Source organism: Mchenga conophoros, linkage group LG3 (assembly GCF_057382185.1).
Source record: "Mchenga conophoros isolate Kocher_MC1m ecotype Shallow Benthic linkage group LG3, M_conophoros_male_GT1.1, whole genome shotgun sequence".
Lineage (NCBI taxonomy): Eukaryota > Metazoa > Chordata > Actinopteri > Cichliformes > Cichlidae > Mchenga > Mchenga conophoros.
The window spans coordinates 42,072,918-42,092,069 of NC_140528.1; the positions used below are offsets into that span (position 1 = coordinate 42,072,918).

The window sequence follows — 19,152 nt, forward strand, 5'->3', positions numbered from 1 at the left end:
GAGGCCCAGGTGAAGATGAGGGACAGTGTGAAGCACTACACACGATGCTGCATTTGCAATTGTCCCGTAACACAGAAAGCTTGCCCATGTTAGATATAGAAATAGGTGAAAAGATTTATTCTTTTTTAGTTGACAGTGGAGCCACTAAAAGTTCACTGTCTGGAAAATTCTATAGTGGGCCTGTTTCCTCTGTGTGCATCAACACCATGGGAATAAACGGAACTCTAGTGCAATGCCCCAAAACTCATTCTCTAAAAACACGCTGGGGCCCAAAACCAGATGAAATTACATATCATCCATTCATAATTATTCCAAACTCGCCTGTGAATCTATTAGGCAGAGATTTAATGGCAAAAATGAACTTGTGTATTTCATTTAACACAAAGGGTGAAATGTTTGCAGATACTGATAACAGCTATGTTTTCTCTGCCCTATGCACCGACACCATGGAGAAGGAACATCCTCTGTGTCAGCTGGACGCCTCAGCGGAGAATGAACTCAATATCCATCTGACTGGTATCCCACGTCACACTCTGTGTCAAAAACATGTGCAAACACCGTTACCAGGTAGCCCCATGCCCGGAAGCCACATATTTGTTTCTCTCACACTGTTCAACAACATGATAACTGCTCACACCAGTGAAGGCCAAACAGTGGTTTTGTCACATAACTCAGACATAGGCTATGACATCACTGCACCATGTCAACACATAGATCTAACCTACCCCATACACTGTACTATCTCTGCTGTCACATTGCCAGCTGAATATCAAAACATGACATTATGGTCAAGAGGTGAGAATGATGTAGGATTTATTGACTGTACACCTTATCATGCTCAGCTGAAAAACAACAAGCCGGTATATGTCAAGCAATATCCCATTTCCGCTGAAAAAGCCGCAGCCTTAGACATCATCATAGGAGATTTATTGACAGCTGGAGTAATAAAGCCCACAGTATCTCCATATAACACTCCTGTCAATCCTGTGCCAAAGCCTAACAAACCTGGCGTATGGCGTTTCACACAAGACTTAAGGCAAGTTAATGCAGTCATTATGCCTCTGCCACCTATTGTCCCAGATGTTCCCAGCATACTGACAGGTATTCCAGCAACAGCTACACATTTTACTGTGGTGGATTTGTGCTCCGCCTTTTTCTCAGTACCTGTGCATGAAGACACACAGCCGATATTTGCTTTTACACATAGAGATAAGCAGTACACATGGACTCGCTTACCCCAAGGCATGGTAGACAGCCCTGCGGCTTTCTCAATGGTAGTACGTGCTACCCTGGACGGCTTCACTCCTCCAGAGGGCTGTACTCTGATCCAGTATGTAGATGATCTCCTCCTCTGTGCTGAAAGTGAAAAACTATGTCAAACTGCCACACACATGCTACTCCAGCACCTCCAACAGACTGGCCACAAAGCATCAGCAAAGAAAATGCAGTACTGTCAGACTTCTGTTCAATATTTGGGATTTACACTGTCTCACGGACAACGTTCTATGACTACAGACAGGGTCAAAGCTGTGACCTCTGTCCCTAAGCCCACTACACAGAAAGAAATGCTGTCTTTCCTAGGCATGGTGAACTATTGCAGACAGTGGATACCAGACTGTTCTTTTCATGACCACATTCTGCGTGAATGCTGCAAAAAAGACAAGCCTCCTCGAATACTGTGGTCCACAGAAATGACTGCCTCTTTCAATGCATTACAGGGAGCGCTGACCTCCGCCCCTTGTTTGGGTCTGCCTGACTACCACTTACCGTTCCACCTGTACGTCACAGAGAACGGCACAACCTGTGCAGGTGTATTGGCCCAAGAGCATGGCTGTGGCTACCGTCCAGTAGCCTTCTACTCAAAGGTGCTGCCAGCAGTAGTTCAGGGGATGCCGGCCTGCCTGAGAGCAGTAGCAGCTTGCTCTATCATGATAAGGGACTGCGAGAAGCTCACACTCTCACATGACACTATTCTACACACCAATCACCAGGTCACGACCATTCTAGCAAACATAACTACACAACACATGACCGCACAACGTCGCTCAGGTTATGAAGCTACACTGACTTCAACAGCAAATCTCACTATAAAAGCAAGCAGCACACCCAATTCGCCAGCACACTTACTCATTCGTATGCTGTGTTCCTCTGACCGACAGGATGGTTCAGACGACCCTGACGATCATGATTGTATGACACGTATACAGGAATCCACAGCACCACGCCCAGACTTAGAGCAGACACCAATCCCAGACTCAGTCATTGTTTATGTGGACGGGTCCTGTTCAAAACCAAATGACAACTTATTTCTTTGTGGCTATTCGGTGGTGACATTGCCTGACATCATACTAGAGGCTCACTCATTACCATTTCACTCAGCACAAAAAGCAGAGCTCATGGCTTTAATACGCGCCTGTGAGTTACATGTGGATAAGCGGGTAACAATTTACACTGATAGCCGTTATGCATTCGGTGTGGTGCATGACTTTGGCACATTGTGGAGACAAAGAGGATTTAGATCTGCTGATGGAAAATCGATCGCTAATTCTGACCTTGTTCAAAGACTTTTGCAGGCTATACAGCTGCCATCGGCAATTGCAGTTGTTAAAAACGAAAGGACACAGTACAGCTGACACAGACGAAGCAGTGGGAAATGCTCTTGCAGACGTAACCGCGAAAGCAGCTGCTGCCTCACAGCAACCACCCAGAAGGGAAGTATTATCTTTGCCTTTACAGCTGCCACTTGTCACGCTCCCAGACTATTTAGAAACAAATGTTGACCTAAAATTCATACAAGAGCAAGCCTCTGCCTTAGATTACACTTACTGGGAAAGTAATGATTGTACCTTAGATAACAGAGACGGCTTATACAAAAACCTTGAGGGTTTGATTGCCCTCCCATCTTCACTACTGCCAATCCTTGTCCGCCATTTTCACGGTGTGAGTCATGTCGGACAAAGAGGGGTAATAGGAGCAATAAAATCAAGATTTGTAATCAAGAAAACATCACACGCAGTAAAACGCATATTAGCAACCTGTCTAACATGTGCACGAACTAATGTAGGAAAACCAAAAGCAAAACATCAGCATTTACCACAACCAGATTTTCCATTTCATACATTACAAATTGATTTTACACATATGCCAGCGCAAGGAAGCATCAAGTACTTACTGGTAATAGTGGACCAATTTAGTAAATGGGTAGAAGCTTATCCAACATCAAAAGAAACTGCAGAAGTAGTCTGTCAAAAGTTGTGCAATGAAATAATACCCAGATTTGGAATACCTCACCAAATTAACAGTGATAGAGGACCTTCATTCACATCAGAAGTAATTCAAAAGTGTGCTAAAACTCTAGCAATAGACTGGAAATATCATGTGCCATACCATCCTCAGAGTTCAGGAGTTGTAGAAAGAATGAATAGGACCATAAAAAATCGCCTGACTAAAGCAATGATAGAAACAGGAATGACCTGGATCAAACTACTTCCTCAAGTCCTCTGTGAGATTAGAATGACTCCATCCGCAGCAACCAAATTATCTCCATTTGAAATAATCATGGGAAGACCGTTTCCAACACCATGGTCAGCCTCCAGAGGGGCACCGCTATTGGAAGGGGACATAGACACTGCATTGTCTGACTATGTTCATAACCTGGTAGAAACACTGAATAATAACTATCAGAAAGTTTGTCTCTCTCAGCCTCTCCCTTCCATAGATCCAACCCATCCGTGGAAACCAGGAGATGCGGTATTGGTAAAGTCGCTAAAACCAAGGGCACTCGGGGAGGCCGCGTGTTCCAGCCCCCAGACTGTACTTGCAGTGACGAGAACCAGCATCCTAACAGACGGACAACCTCAGTGGATTCATGCCAGCAGGGTTAAGACCAGCCCCACCAAACCACCTAAGGCGTCGGATCAAGTAGATGACGTCTCCGGCGAGCCAGCGCCCGGATTCAATACACCTATAGATGACGACTCAGGCGAGCCAGCGCCCGGATCCACTCCACCTACACACACACAATCACTGATTAACACACAACGCCTGAAAGAGCCAAGACTCAGAAAGCCCTCTGATCCCCCGCCTGAACAACAACAAGGTACTCGAACATCCAGCAGGAACAGAAAGCCTAGAGTACCACACAATGTCTAACCTAATAAAGATAGACTCGTTTCATCCTGATAATGGAGAAAATGAAATGCCCATTGTCATCACACGACGCTTATACGGTGTCTCTCGAACCTGGGACCAGGCCAGGAGACGACTAAAGAACTGTCTTTTTTATATATTTAGGTTATTAATCATATCTACTGCATTAACCTTAGGATTTTTATTTACTATTTCGTATTGTAAAGTGCAACCCTGTTCACATTTCTGCAAGCCACATTTTCAATGATAACCCATATAGCTACCAGTACAGCTACTTCAATGTATTTGTAATTAGCACAAATTGATCCTGAGGATGTGCCAGATGTTACCAATGATGTTCCTGATGTGTATATTGAACATTAGGTTGTGAACTATTACATTTTATGATTTGCTTTTTATATTATGTTATTACATTTGTGATTTTTCCTTTCTATTTGAGTTATTATTTTTAAAAAAATAATAAAAGAGGGGAACTGTTAGGTATTTTAGTACCATGGGAGCATTTACTGGATATTGTTTTATAGTGACATTATGCAGGAAAACTCTGTCATTCAATAAGGCCCCTTTGTTTTAGTTATTTTTCTCTTTGACCCAAGAATTGATGTGTGAGAATCACAGGCTGGTACAAGGTTGAAATACCACAGAGATCACTCCCTCAGCTACATTAGTTTCTTAATCTTTTAGACGCCTGTTGAAGGCCAAATGGTTTGTTTCAGATTTCACTAATGTAAGAACTCTTCGTTTTGTGCCTTGAAAATATGTCGCTGAGATAATCACAATTGTAGCTGAACTAATAAACTACACAAAGGATGCTTCTTCACCCAAGGGCAGGAAGACGCTGCCTTATCTTGGTCTGTACTGGTTTAAACTGATAATCTGCTGTCTCATGAATTTTACCCTCTATATAAACTGTTGTACTTGTGAATAAAGTTGAGTCACTTTGGGAAGACAATCTAAAGCAGTCTCTGTTTTCTTGTTCTCCCAAGCTGCTCCCGAGCTGCTCGTACTAACACGCTGAATGGCATGCTTGAATATTACTTGAGAATATATTTGACTGTGTTACAGACTAAGGGACATTCTCTGCTGATAGGTGAAGGTACATTCTCTGCTGATAGACGTCCACGCCTCGGAGGAAGCCGATCCACGGAGTAGGCCCTGGAAACAGTTTCCTTCACTCACCACAGAAAAAGATTCAAGTGGAGAAGCATGGTGGGCCCACCCTAAAAGCAAGGATTGGTGCATGGTACTCAGTCTGTGGAAAGGCTCTGTCCAGAGCACCAGTCTCTGGGGATGCAGGCAGTTAAACACAATGGTCATTTGGAATGCCTGCATACACGCACGATAACAGTTTTTGGGTTGGTCTGCAAAGGTGCAGAACAAAGTGACTCAGAAACATCATTAACTGTTTCTGTTCTTAAAAACAGAAAATGCAGACTGAGAAACTCTGACGACACACATGGTAGATGATTTCAGAACAAAGAATACAAACAGCCACAGATATGCTTGGCTCATGCAAACACACTATTTTTTGATTCATTGATTTATTTTATTTCATTGGTTTTGACAATTGGAAATAAAACTGAAGAAAATGGTTCAGATGGATATTGATGGATGTGCCTAAGGAGCCAGGGACCACACACGGTAGGTAGAAACTTACTGTTGATAGGATGTTTGAGTATAAATCTGCAGCAGTGTGTAAATACACAGGCACATCATGAGCACATTGCAAGTGTTTCTGTGTGTATTCAGGAAGGTGTTACGCTATATGCAATATACTTGATTATTGATAAAACTGTCACAAGTTTATTTTTGTAAAATTTGTGACAGCTTTATGGGATCAAAAGAGGAGACATTGGATTCATTAAGAGAGTGCCATTGTTGCACCCAGAAAACATGGTAGGGTTTTCCATAACAAACAGGTTTTTCATAAAGAGAGTTGTGCAGAAATCCACCTTTTTTTAGTAACAGAAGAAAGAGATTTAAAATAAAACAGTGAAAAAGTCTAACATGAGTGTGTACTCTTAGATAAAATTATGGCACATATACCTCAGGAGAAAACATTTTAGACTCAACATCTAGTGCCAAAATAATAAACTTAGTCAGGAATGTCACTTGTAGATTCAACTTATTAAAACCAAAAAAAAAAAAAAAACCCACAAAAAAGATCCTCTGGAGAAAATCTGAAGTCTTTGAAACAGTTTATTGAGCTTCTGTTTAAAGAAAACAAAAGGATAGTAAACAGTGAAACCAAACAGTAAATTAACCCCAGGGTGTAGAGCCTTAAGCACATGCACCAAGTACAGAAAAATAGATAAAGATCAAAGAAAGACAAACAGACATAATCAGAGAAACAGAAACGAGTGAGGGAGTAAAGAGAAAGCAGGCCACAGTGAGAGGTCCCATTGGCCCTGACGCATAATGGCAATGGGCCTGCATTTTGTTACTTAAAGAAATAAAGGCTGCTATATATAACTGAGTAGTTTTACGCTTTACTTTACTTACAGACACTTTAAGCTGAATTCATCTGAGCTTAAACTTAAGTCTCTGTCAAACCAGTGGCCTCAGTTTTAGAGGTTCAGTGTTTAAAAGCTGCAACCCAGAAATGATGCAAGTTATGTAACCACAGTTTCTACAATCGCTCATCATCAAGTCGTCTGTCTCTGCCAGTCTCATCTTCATCTGAGTGAGTCATTAGGAGGGTCTACAATGAAGTTAGAGCAACTACTGTGTGGTAAGTGTTGCTTATGAGGTGGCCACATGCGTAGTATCTTAGCTAAGTTTTGCTTACTCCTTACATGTGGCCAGCGAGGTGGATCTGTGCCTGAATCAAACCTTATTTAAAGTAGAAACAGGTTTCATAAATAGTTTCATGACACCAAAAACAGAATTCAACTTCCTCAGTCAACTGAAGAGCAAGTGAAGCTGAACTTTCAACTACAACCTTTGTCTGTTTTGGTCTTGCAGTTTTTAAAAACTGTAGGTAAAGATGTGAATTTTCAGATTTAGTATCAACAGTTTTTGGACAAACTTGTCTTCAATGCAAGTACAGCACAGCTTACACCTCCTGAATTGCTTAATGGTTTGCCAGAATCAGTCTAAAAGTTTTATATACATTTTTAGGGCCAGAGTCGTCTCTATTTTTTGAGGCGACTGAGGTCCTTCAACATCTGCCAGAAAATTCTCAGGATTTTCTACGAGTCTGTTGTGGCCAGTGCGATCCTCTATGCTGTTGCATGCTGGGGGAGCAGGCTGAGGGTCGCAGATGCCAACAGACTTAATAAACTGATCCGTAAGGCCAGCAATGTTGTGGGGATGGAGCTGGACTCCCTCAAGGTGGTGTCGGAGAGGCAGATGTTGTCCAAGATAAAGACAATGTTGGATAACACCTCCCACCCACTCCATGACATGCTGGTCAGTCACAGGAGCACGTTCAGTGAGAGACTGAGATTACCGAAAAGCACCACTGAACGACACAGGAAATCTTTCCTGCCTGTGGCCATCTCCCTGTACAACGCATCCACTTAACACACTGTTTACTGCAACAGCTACACCCTTCTTGCACATGTTCTTTTTCAGCTATTTATTAATAAGTGACCTTTATGTTTATATATATATGCCTGTAGATATTGTGCCATTCTTAGTTATAGCTGCACCGCTTGATGGATTGTTGGAGCATTACGGCCACTGTAGTCAGGAGCCTCGTGAAGTAATCTGGATCCAAAACTCCGTCCACTTCAGTTCCCAAAGTCAAACGAACCTTTGGCATCCCTGATAGTTAAAAACTGTCTAAATTCTTTCATCTTTAATAAAGTGATCAGTGTTGCTGCTTTACCAGGTGTAACAATTAAGTTTAACATCCAGGCATCCATGAAAACAGAATTTATGAACTTTAACAGAGTTTGAAGTTAACAAGAAGTTAGCTTCTACTTTGCACAGAATTACCATCAAAGAATAACAATGTGATCTCTATTTGTACATACTTGTATGCTCTATGCTAAGTGTGGCAGTGTGTGAGTCAAGGAAGCTGGCAATATAAAGAGTGTATATATATTAAACGCACACTTCAAAATTCTATTGATAGGGTGTTACTTACTACTGACACTCACTTTATGATGCTTGTGATATAAAATGTTCATTAAAATAGAGTATATGGAAATAAACCACATGCAAGCAGGTATATTATAAATATAACTCCACTTTAATGATAATTAGTTCCAGTAACACAAAAACAACACAACACACGCAGTTAACACAATGACAAGTGCGCCTGGTAGAGAGGCGTCAAAAACGCCCATACGTGCTGGGGCCTTGTATGGTTTGGATGCTCTGCCACATTCTCTGAAAATCTCTTGAAAAGGCAAAGTGATGACTGACTTTTTTTTGAGTACTCATACTTTGCTAGCTTGACAAGCCATAAACCCTGGCAAGGCTTCTGTTTAGCACATGTTGTGACAAGGCAATGCACTGTAATTTACAGTCACCAATACATGGTATATAACGAACAACAAATAACAATCCAACTGCTGACATACAGTAAAAGAAATACTACCACTACAAACCTCAGAGGTTTGTTGATTCTCTTCATAAAGATTAAACTATAATATTGTAAATATATATATATATATATATATATATATATATATATATATATATATATATATATTTATATATATAGATATGAAGGGATCAAACACCTCTGAGTGAAAGAGAGAGACATGTGCACACTGAACTATTTGTTCAACAGTCATCGTTCTCTAACAGAACAAAACTCTTTAGATTAAACTCAGGGCAGAATCACTGTGGAACCAGGAAAGACTGCAAATCCGGGATAAAGAGGATCATTGAATCTGGTTTTGAATGTGTGGAGGTGGATCAGAGTGTCAGAGGAAACACTGAAAAAGGACAGAATGCCAGCAGCATAATCCACATACACTGCTACTCTGTTAAATCTGTTGTGGGAGACGATGGGTGTTTCTGTGTTATCGTGCTTTGCAATGACAGAGGATGAACCCGTTTTTACTACAAGTGCCCAGGACTGAGAATTTGATCCAAACTCATTGTCGCCAGTTATTCCTTTCCTACTGATTCCACTGTAACTGACTGCTATGTAAACATCTCCACTCCACTCGACCTCCCAGTAATGTCGATCAGTCAGACCGTTTATACACAGCAGCTGAGGAGAATGAAATCCGTGTCTATGGAAACGATGTAGGTTATGTCCCCCCACATAGGCCACCTTCTTGTTTCCGTTAGACAGTTCGAGTTTCCTGCTCACTGATTTTGTGTCGATTGTGAGTCTACAGGAATCTGTTGGAGAGAACAAACACAATCCAGCTGCAGTTATTGATCCATCATCTGTTCATCGATTGACACTAGGATGATGACTCCTGATATCAGAGATGTGAATTAGTGATGTTGGGTTGAATATGTGCTGCTTTGTTTCCACTAATCAAATTAACAACAGACTTACGCCTCTTGATCTCTGATGTAAGATCATTGTCTTCCACACTTCCCACTCTGAAAGGAGAAGGGGGGTCAGACAAGCATTCTCTGTTAGCATGTTAACATGGACATCACGCTTATATTGTCGTAGACTGATAAGGGAACAGTCTAACCTTTTGATAAACCCACATGATTATAGCATCTCTAACCTCTTATCCTGCAATTGTCAGGTTCTAGTACCGTTTGAACCAGATTAAAAGAAGAGCTTATTTTTCCTCTGATAAAGCTAGGCTAACAGATTCCAGTCTTTGTGCTAAGCTATGCTATATACTAAGTAATATATTCCTTTGGTTAGAGGGTAATCAATCATTCATACCTGAGAGAACACAGTTCTTTGCTTGGATCCATAGTCTCTAAATAAACAAGCACAATATAAATAAATCAGAATTAGTTTTAGGGTATGTTTGCATTTATCACATAATTGAACTGTTTGAAAATGAGAAAACATACAAAGGAAGTCAAAGGAGTTTGTCCTCATACTATATCAGCTGTGTGAAAACAGCAGCAAAACAAATAAATTCCACAAAAATGGATGAAAAAGTGTCTTTCAGGTTTTTTTCTCTTAACTAATTATAGTGATTTAGTGGCCATTGAAGTGTGTTCAGAATTTGTAAACTGATGATGATTCATGCCATAAGTCATGACACACTGTTCTTCTTCACATAAGCTTGCTTCATAACTTAGAAGTATAAGTGTCGTTAATGGTATCAGTACTAGCTGATACCAACATTTACAGTATAGCACACCACTAGTAAATATGCATTTATTCCTCTTGGCTCTCACTTGGTGTTGGCTCACTGTGATTTCATGATTTCATGTTGCAAAGCACAGTGATGCATTTCTGAGGTTTAGTCTATGTAATTGGCTTAATGACCTTTATATACAACTTATCACATAATGTAACCTACACATCAACACTGTTAGAGTGCACGATGTGCTGAATCACATGCAAATGTCACACACTGATGAAACATATTAGAGATTATTAGGCTTAACATAACCTTATTATAAGAATAAATTTATTATGGGTTTGCAGCTTGTTTTAATGAAAATGTGCATGGGCATAAGTAACAAGGGCATTACCGTTTGATTTAACGTAACAGACACTGTGATTTCTAATATTTTAAGAAACTGGCAGCCTGTAATGGCACAGATGTTAAAACCAATCATGGAATGGCCAACCAGAAATGCTGTTTTCTGAAAAATTCCCCCCAAAATGTATGTTTATCACTGACTTCAATGTCATTTGAAAGACCTAAACGAATTACGAATTATGAAATATAATTAAGAGTATATAGCTGAGCAACTTACAAGGAAAAGCTTTGCCAATGAGTAGACCCTAAAAAGACTTATGATTCAGCGTGGGTGACACATTTACTTTCTGCCAGTCTGGTTATAGAGAGCTGTGTTGTCAGATGCAGAAAGGATCTTTAGACCACCGTTTCTTGTGCTGTTGTTGGTCTGTCAGCCAGCTGCAGAGAAAATGGATGTTCTAACATAAAGAAATCTTAAGTGAAATCAAATGTTAAAAACAATGAAAAGTGTCCACTGCAACCACTGTCTGTGCTTTTCATGCTGTAGTTTTCGATCTTTGAAGTTTTTTCCATGGTTCTCCCATTCCTGGTGAATGTCACTATTTCCTCCTTACCTATTCTATCCTACTTGTTAAAATTAACCAATCAGCATCTAGCAGATGCTTGCATCATTAATTATGGATTTTTGAGCACTGCACGGGTACATGTCTGCAGTGGGTGAAAACCCCATTCTTTGTGTTATTTTTGAATGTGTTATTATTTAGAATAGGGTCATGGTCTTGGTTAATATAGTGCACAAATGTTAAAATGTCTTTTAAAGCTGGATCTTCTTGGTTGCTACTGTGTCACCTGAAGAATCTGGACAAAATATCCTTATGAAAGACAATACCTAAATATGTGTTTTTTTGTAATGTGAATATTTATGTCCATGAACACAAAAACAGAATATAGACTGAAAACAAAACTGTTTCATGTTTTGTTAGCAGAATGTCTAAACCAAAACAGCATATGAAATATGAAACATCAGAGAGACTTACAACAGGGATACTGTGTTTAGGTTCTCCTCAGATTCAAGACTTCAGAGCTGGAGGACTCCTCTTTACCTGAGCTGGAAATAGCTGCTTACTGACTGACTGACTGACTGACTGACTGACTGGCTGACTGGCGCTGTCCACGTATTTAAAGATTTAGATGCCGGATGTTTTGCTTTAGTTATGTCAGTTGTTTGGAATCTAGAATGTCAAGTTCATCAGAACAAATTTGATCTCATTGTTCTTTGTTTTCTATTATACTGAAAACAGTGTCAGTAAGAATGTTCACAAAAAACCTGAATGAACAGAGGAATGAAGCCAGAGTTATCATAAGTAAAGATTTTCATATAAAACTCCTTTCAGGCCTCTGGCTTTGGATGCTAACTCTACATTTCATTTAAAGCTCACTATTTAAAAGAAAGATTTTTTTTTTTTGCATTTTTTAAAATGATAAACATTAAATGACAAACTTATTTTTTGTCAAAAACTAGCCCCACCCCATCCAATGCAGAATCAGGAGCACTCAAAAAAAAAACAAAAAAAAAAAAACACAGCTCCCCCTAAAAGGCAAGGGGAAAATTAGGAAAGAAATTGACATTTGTGTGTTTATTAGTGTGTAGTATATGAAAAAATTGTTTCCTAATTTGTGTGATCCGACCTCGGACCTATTACTTTGAAGTATTACAAATTAAAAAGGGGTATTTTGTTATCTTTACCCATGTGATTGATGTAGAAACTTGAGATTTCAACATACGTGGAGCCTGGCTGTGTCAGGGTCCTGGGTCTGAGCGACCCAGGATCCCTGGTTAGTCATGGACTTGTGATATTATATGCATTTTTGGTGTTGCTGCTGCTCTTTCTCCATGCTTGTAGATGTGAGTGTATGTGTGTGTGTGTGTGTGTGTATGAACACTGGTTTACAGGCAAACTTTAAAAGAAAAGAAAAGTTTGAAGACTTTTCAAAGGAATAAACATCACAGAATGAACAAAAATCACAAATATGAAACTAAACACTGGACACTGGAACCTAAAACTAGGAGACTCGAGAGAACAAAACCAGGAGCTAGAATGTTAGGACACAAGGGGAGAAACACAGAATGGAAAGGGTACAACACAACACAACACAAAGCAAGGAAAACATAGGGCTTAAATACACTGAGGGATAACGTGGGAATGAGACACGAGAAGAGAGCAAATCTGGGAGTAATCAAACATGACGCAACCAAGGGGAAGCAAAACTAGAAACACTGACATGACAAGGGACCGTCAAAGAAAAACTGAAAGTATAACGCAGAGACGCAGACTTGACACACACAAAAAAGGAACACGGAGCACTGTCAGAAGAAAATTATATATAGTCTGATCAGCTTCATGAAATGTGTTCTTTTATTGATCACTAAGCAAATGTCTACGTGACTTTTGACATGAACTCTTGTGTGATAAACAACTAACAGCTTCCTCTTTCTGTAAGAACATGCAGACTTAGAAAAGGGGAACCTCAGCTCTGAGTTCTTAGAATAACTCTGTTATCTTTGTACACACACACACACACACAGAGACACAAGCTTGTATAAAGAACGCAGACAGTGATACAGCGCGAGTCTGGAATACGAGCGCTCTATGACCGTCCTCGCGAGTAAAGACAACTGCAGTGTTTGTGTTTTCTAACTCAGGTGTCTCAGCTGAAGAATTGTGAGGTGATTCTTAGAAATCCCCTGTCAAGCGCAGACACAGGAGTGACATAAGACACGACTAACTGGTGAAGAAGATAATAAACATGAAGACTGAAATAAATCTACACTAAACACAAGGACACAGGAACAAAACCAAGAACTAGATCTGAAAGAGTAGAGAAGAACTTGTGAACTAGAATTACAAAACAGAAACCAAAACACTAGAAGTCATGAACCACAATGAAATCACAGATCAATAATAATAATAATAATAATAATAATAATAATAATAATAATAATAATAATAATAATAATAATAATAATAATACAAAATCAAAAAACTGGGTCACCGACCCAGGACCGTGACATTTTCATAATCAAATTGTTGTTTGAGTTTTTCAGTACATCCTCAGGCTCCTGTGCAACCTGTTCTTCTGTTTACACAGCAATTATGCAGACGGTTCTGGTTTCATTATAATGATAAGAATTTTTGTGTATTGATATTTAACTTTCAGTTTCACACACTTGTCATGTATCCTTCAGACACCCAGTTTATCTGCAGTGCACGTGTGACTCAAAAAGGCGAAGCAGCCTCTTTCCTCAGCTGTGACTCAAACAGAGCTGAAATAAACTCTTTGTTCAGCAGTGCTTTATGGAACTGCTTCATCAGCCTGTCATATCTAACACAATCACAGTGCATACAATGGGGTAGCACTGGGACTAAAATCTAGCTGGGGGAACCACAGAAAAGCAAGAAATGTGATCAGAAAAAAAATTGTATAATATTGGTCCATTAATATTGATAATCTGTGGGAGGAATTATCTTTTGGACATATTTATATTTAAAAAATCATAAAATGTAATACAAAAAGTTAAATTAACTATAACCAAGATATGGCCTGGAAAAACATGTTAAATGAAGCAAATATTCTAGTCACTGCTGAGTTTGTCTGCCAATTAGAACATGAACAGATTCATGTCAATCTACAGCTCGGCACCACAGAACAAAGTCTGTTCATAGCAGCCTATAAAACACATGAGGGGCGGAGTCTTGCTGTGTGTGTTGCATATGTATTTCTTGCATGTATACTGTCTTCCTGTCTATCTTGGCTGCAAGTATTGCTACTTGATCTGAAACAGACTTTAGATCAGGGGACATCTCCTGACCAGGCTGGATTTTTTGGCTGCGCCTCAGATGAAGAGTGAAAAATCTGATTTCCTGTACAAGAGTAGGCTCCTTTGCATTGGCCTTGGTTGCACCATTTTGGCATCCACATGGTGTGGTTCATTCTTTGAGAAAAAAGACCTATCAGTCTCACCATTTCCTGTCATTAATATTCCTCCCTTGTTTGCTACTAATGAGCTGGTTTTGGAGCTCGCTGAAGGTCAGTCTCATCTTCACCTTCAAACTCAATGTTAGACTGAGTTTCTCCACCATGTGGAGCTACCATAGCTCTCCTAGTTGAGCAGATGGCCCAGGTACTGAAGATCAGAGTCCTATCTGCAGGGCCCTGGGTTTCAGTCTGCCCTAGATCACTTCCTCTGTGTCATTCCCCTTCACTATCTTCGCACATTTCTCTCTACTGTCTGCCCTGTCCTATCCAATAAAGATAAAAGGTCTCATGTTCTGAAAAGTCTTCCTCTTCATCAGCTTCCAAATCTTCCCCCCTTCTAAAATCACTGGCTTTCTCTAAGCAGAGAATATTTTCACAATGATGATCAATAACAGAAACAAAACTTTTTGGTACTGTAGAAGAAGGCCAGAGTTAAGGGTCACAGCAACTGTACAATTTTAAAATGCAGGTAAGGCTATGTAGAGACTGAAGGCCAGAATTTCTTTATATATAAATATTCAGTTATGATAACTTCTGTTTCCAGATGAGCTGTAGTGTCATTCCTATGTTCATTCAAGTGTTTTGTGAAACCAGTTTGTTGAGATTCATTCACGGAAAATAGCAAAAAAGCCCAGATAAAATCAGTTTGTTCCACATAACTGACATATAGAAACTGAGATAATAAAAAAACATCTGTTTACAGGTGGACTGCTTCACTGAGTGAGCAGGTGGGCAGTGAATGGAAAAGAGAAAGCAAAAAGAAAGAAATTTAAACCAAATTATTGAATTGGTTTTAGTTGTTTGTTTGTTTTTTACTTAGGCACATCCAGCAAAACTCTCCCCCTCTTTCCTCTGTGTTTAGTTTTGGTATTTTATGCAAAATAAATAAAGTTTGAACACACGATAATATGATATAAATCGTTTAAATGACAGAAAATATAGATTTGTGCTGTAAAAGATCATTATTGTATGTTAATTATCTTAATTATGGGCAAAAAATTTTTGATCATTAAATGTCAAGCACACACTGTGCCTAATGAAACCTGTTAAATCTGTTTTAAAATAATCTGTATTACAAATATTTGTTTTGCACACATGACCTGTAAGCTCACAACACCCCAATGATCAAAACTGAGGCCACTGAATCCAGCCTCAAAAGAAAGATTTTAGAATCAAAGCACCCCCAAAGATTTCTTACTTTTTTGACTTTTTTTTACAATATATTAACATATTAATGTAATTTTTCATCTAATTCAATACTGTCATGGTCCGTGGTCCTGTGTGTGGAATGTGTGATGCGCGGGTAGCCACACCCCCAGGCTGGGCCATCACCGGCACACCTGCTCTCCATCGGGGTGATTACCTGACGGATGCTCCACGCCAGTCCGTTAATCACCTCTCTGTGGTAACTAGACTCCCACGAAAGCGTTGCATTCATATCTTGTTGGAGCTGCGTTAAATCTGCCTACTTGTGTCTAGGTTTCGATCCGGCGTTCAGTGTCTGCCACCTGCCTGTCCTCCTGCTCAATTGGACCACCCAGTACATCATCTGGCCCATCCACTACCTCCACGGATTTCCTTCTCTCGGACTTCCCTCCCGAGCTCCCACGGTCCTGCTCTAATCGTAAGCCAACCGGTCTAACTCAGTTTTGATGTGTTTCCTCCGCTTCCCGGCTCCCTAGTAATCTTCTCCCCTTTCTGTTGCAGCCTCCCATGGTCCCAATTCCGGCTTCCTCGCATCATTGTTTCCCCAGGATTTTTAGTTCCTTGTTTTTCTCCTTTGGTTTTCCCGGGTCGCCTTTTGTTGTTATAATAAAGTGTCATTTTCTGCTAGTGCTTGGGTCTGCGTTTGGATCCTTTTGTGCACGCGTGCTGCGGCGCATGACAAATACAATCTATTTGTGTATGATTGTCAGTCCGAAGAGGGAGAGAGGAAGGAGGGGAATGTGAGGAGAAAGAACAAGGTCAGGAAGAACCAGGTAAGAAAACAGATATGGTTCAAATACTGTTGGAAAAGCAATAAATAAATCTTTGAGGAAAAAAAAACGATGACCCAGGCACAGAGAGACGTGATGAATTTAAGAATCTTATGATTTAATAAAGAAATTTGCAGACTTGCACAGAGATGGTAAAATTATGATGACTGATAACGGAGAAGAAGACAACAGACGACGAGGACAGGGAGGAACAGGGGTTTAAATGCACCAAGGAGACAGTCAGAGGGAACTCGGGACAACTGGAGACATTTAAGGATGCAGGGACTGACAGAGATGGGGAAGAAGTCTCATCGTGACGAGTAAAGTTTATCTTGCCTGACTGGACAGCTCTCCTGGTGCTCAGCACCCCCAAAGCTCTGATCCTAGAATCGCCCTTGTCAGTGAGTAAAGCAGAGTACAAGTACTCAGTTACAATCAGCAGCCTGAAAGCTTAGACTCTACGGTGTTTTCACACCGAACGCAATAGACACGACCAAAATGCACCAGACGCTTGACGCATGCACATTCACATTCACATCTCGACGCGTGTCCAACGCGAATTATTCGCGTGAAGCGGAAATGTGGGAGGAAGTAGTGCCAGACGGTATGGTTGCAAGATGGCAGCTGTCGAGCTAGCGTTTGAAGAGAGAGTCTCCCTTCTCTATCTACTGTGGAGAGCAGAGCAGCGGCGTAAAGGACGTCCTCGCCGTACCTGGGTCCATCAGGTCCTCCAGAAGCGTGAGCAGTTTGGTGAGTTTCACCACTTGCTCCAGGAGCTGCGTCTGGTTGACCGTCTTTCCCTCACCCAGTTTGAGGAGCTGCTGTCCCACATCGGTCCAAGTATCGCCCGCCTAAACACCAACTACAGGCGCTCAATCCCACCTGCAGAGCGCCTGTCCGTCTGCCTGCGGTTAGTAAAAGTGTTTAATACGGTAGTCCTTTATTGATATCTGTGCTAATATATGCTAAACTATCCGTTTATACACTGCTAACATGGATGTGGTATGCTATCAATGAATGAAAATTTGAAATCGCCGGCGACTTCCCCACGACGGCGCTGAGCCACCCACAAACCTCTAAAGAGCGTTCCTGCCTTTTTAAAAATTTTCTCAATAAATGGAGCTTGCCTCCAAAATAAACTAACCTCTCTTTATTCTCTTCAATAATTGGTCTTCGCTATGTTCCTATATAGTAGTATATTTTTTTCATTAGTATAATATGAAATAAATTCTACATGTGCCAATATTTGCTGTGTAGTAGAACTGAGACATTAGTCATTACAAAAATTAATTTCAATTAATTTCAAATAATATTAAAATTCTCAAACAGAAAAACATTAAACATAAATATATAAAATATAAGTATTTACAGTGAGACAGGAATAAAAAGGATCCATCTTAAAGCGGAAGAGCCTGGCAGGTAGCTCCATGCCCTCCTGGGTTTTAATTGCACCTTAGAACACACATGCATCAACACTACAATGAGCGGGTGGAGGGAGGTTTGGAGTCTTCTCTCACCCCCATTCTCTGCGGCCTGCTGGAGCGGGGGGGCTAGGAGGAATTGGCCGTCCGACTGCGGTCTGGGGTGTGGGGCCTCCCTGCTGCTGCGGAGTCGGGGCGGTCTGCCTCCCCCCACCGCATGGAAAAGGGTAACACCACCTGGGTCTGGGTGCGGTTCCCCCCTCCAGGGGCAAGGGTACCTAGACCCGGTTCGTAGAGTACGCTTGGGGAGTGTGATCGTGTATACAGCGTCTCTTTATGTCTGTCTCCACGTCGGTTGAGTGTGAAGTGCACATGAGAGCATGAGGGTGGGAATGGATGTTTGTGTCTGTGTGTGCCTGTATGTCTGTGTCTATATGTCAGGTTGGGTATCAGACGCCACCTCTCTGGGGACATCTCAGGCCCTCCAAACCTTGGAGGGCCTATCTCCACCCACCACCACTTCCCCTGCCGGTGGCGGACTCCCTCAGGTGTCGGTGCGTTGGTGGTTCTTTGTGTCTGGGGGTGGGCGTCCGGGTACACACCGGCTCACTCCTTGGCGGCCGCTTATTGGGGCTCGCTCGGGCCACTTCGGAGGTGGGGTGCCCCCGGCCTTTCGGCCTAGGGCTCGGTCACTCAGGCACAGCTGGCTGCCAGCGGAGCTCACGGGCGCATCACTGCAACTCCCCCTGACTTCTGCTCCGCGGCTGCTGAATGAGCTCTCATCTGGGACTCTCCTCAGCTCTTACTAGAACAGTGGCGCGGCTGCCCCTCTGTGGGTCTTCCTTGGTCTCTTGTGTTCTGGGGGCCTCTGGATGTCTGGAGTTTTGATCTCCTCCATACCTGCTTGATACCATAAAGGACAGGGCTGTGGCTCCCCACACTCCCTAGCAGATCATTACATGGAGAAACCTTTGGAATGCAAGCATGCTGATCCACACAGGTATGCACACAGGTGTACACATGGGTATTCAC

At 41.3% G+C, this 19,152-nt stretch overlaps 2 protein-coding genes across 3 annotated transcripts in view; both read right to left on the reverse strand.

The window, feature by feature from the left end:
* Positions 1-19,152, reverse strand: part of LOC146578743 (low affinity immunoglobulin gamma Fc region receptor III-like) — a 72,312-nt gene that overhangs the window by 17,369 nt on the left and 35,791 nt on the right. Inside the window, exons 6-7 of the mRNA XM_085268948.1 lie at positions 17,750-17,756; positions 1,860-1,897 (exon numbers count right to left, since the gene is read on the reverse strand). Of these exons, the coding sequence (XP_085125074.1) occupies positions 1,860-1,897; positions 17,750-17,756 (45 nt within the window). The remainder of the gene's footprint in view (positions 1-1,859; positions 1,898-17,749; positions 17,757-19,152) is intronic.
* On the reverse strand, positions 8,835-11,823 carry LOC146578744 (stonustoxin subunit beta-like). 2 transcript variants are annotated; one of them, XM_085269066.1, is made up of 5 exons: positions 11,723-11,823; positions 10,963-11,123; positions 9,968-10,004; positions 9,620-9,666; positions 8,835-9,456 (listed from the first exon to the last, which is right to left on the reverse strand). In XM_085269066.1, the coding sequence occupies exons 3-5, from the start codon at positions 9,997-9,999 to the stop codon at positions 8,933-8,935; spliced, it is 603 nt and encodes a 200-aa protein (XP_085125192.1). In that variant the 5' UTR covers positions 10,000-10,004; positions 10,963-11,123; positions 11,723-11,823; the 3' UTR covers positions 8,835-8,932. The 2 variants fall into 2 exon arrangements, with proteins under 2 accessions (XP_085125192.1, XP_085125193.1); XM_085269067.1 differs by lacking the exons at positions 10,963-11,123; positions 11,723-11,823 and having other exon boundaries at positions 9,968-10,378.

Bases quoted from the DNA above. Each gene is read 5' to 3' on its own strand.
- LOC146578744 (XM_085269066.1), bottom strand. From the start codon at position 9,999: ATGGATCCAAGCAAAGAACTGTGTTCTCTCAG. The intron at 9,667-9,967 runs GTATGAATGATT...TTCTCCTTTCAG, and splicing joins AAAGAACTGTGTTCTCTCAG to AGTGGGAAGTGTGGAAGACA. The intron at 9,457-9,619 runs GTAAGTCTGTTG...TCTCTCCAACAG, and splicing joins TACATCAGAGATCAAGAGGC to ATTCCTGTAGACTCACAATC.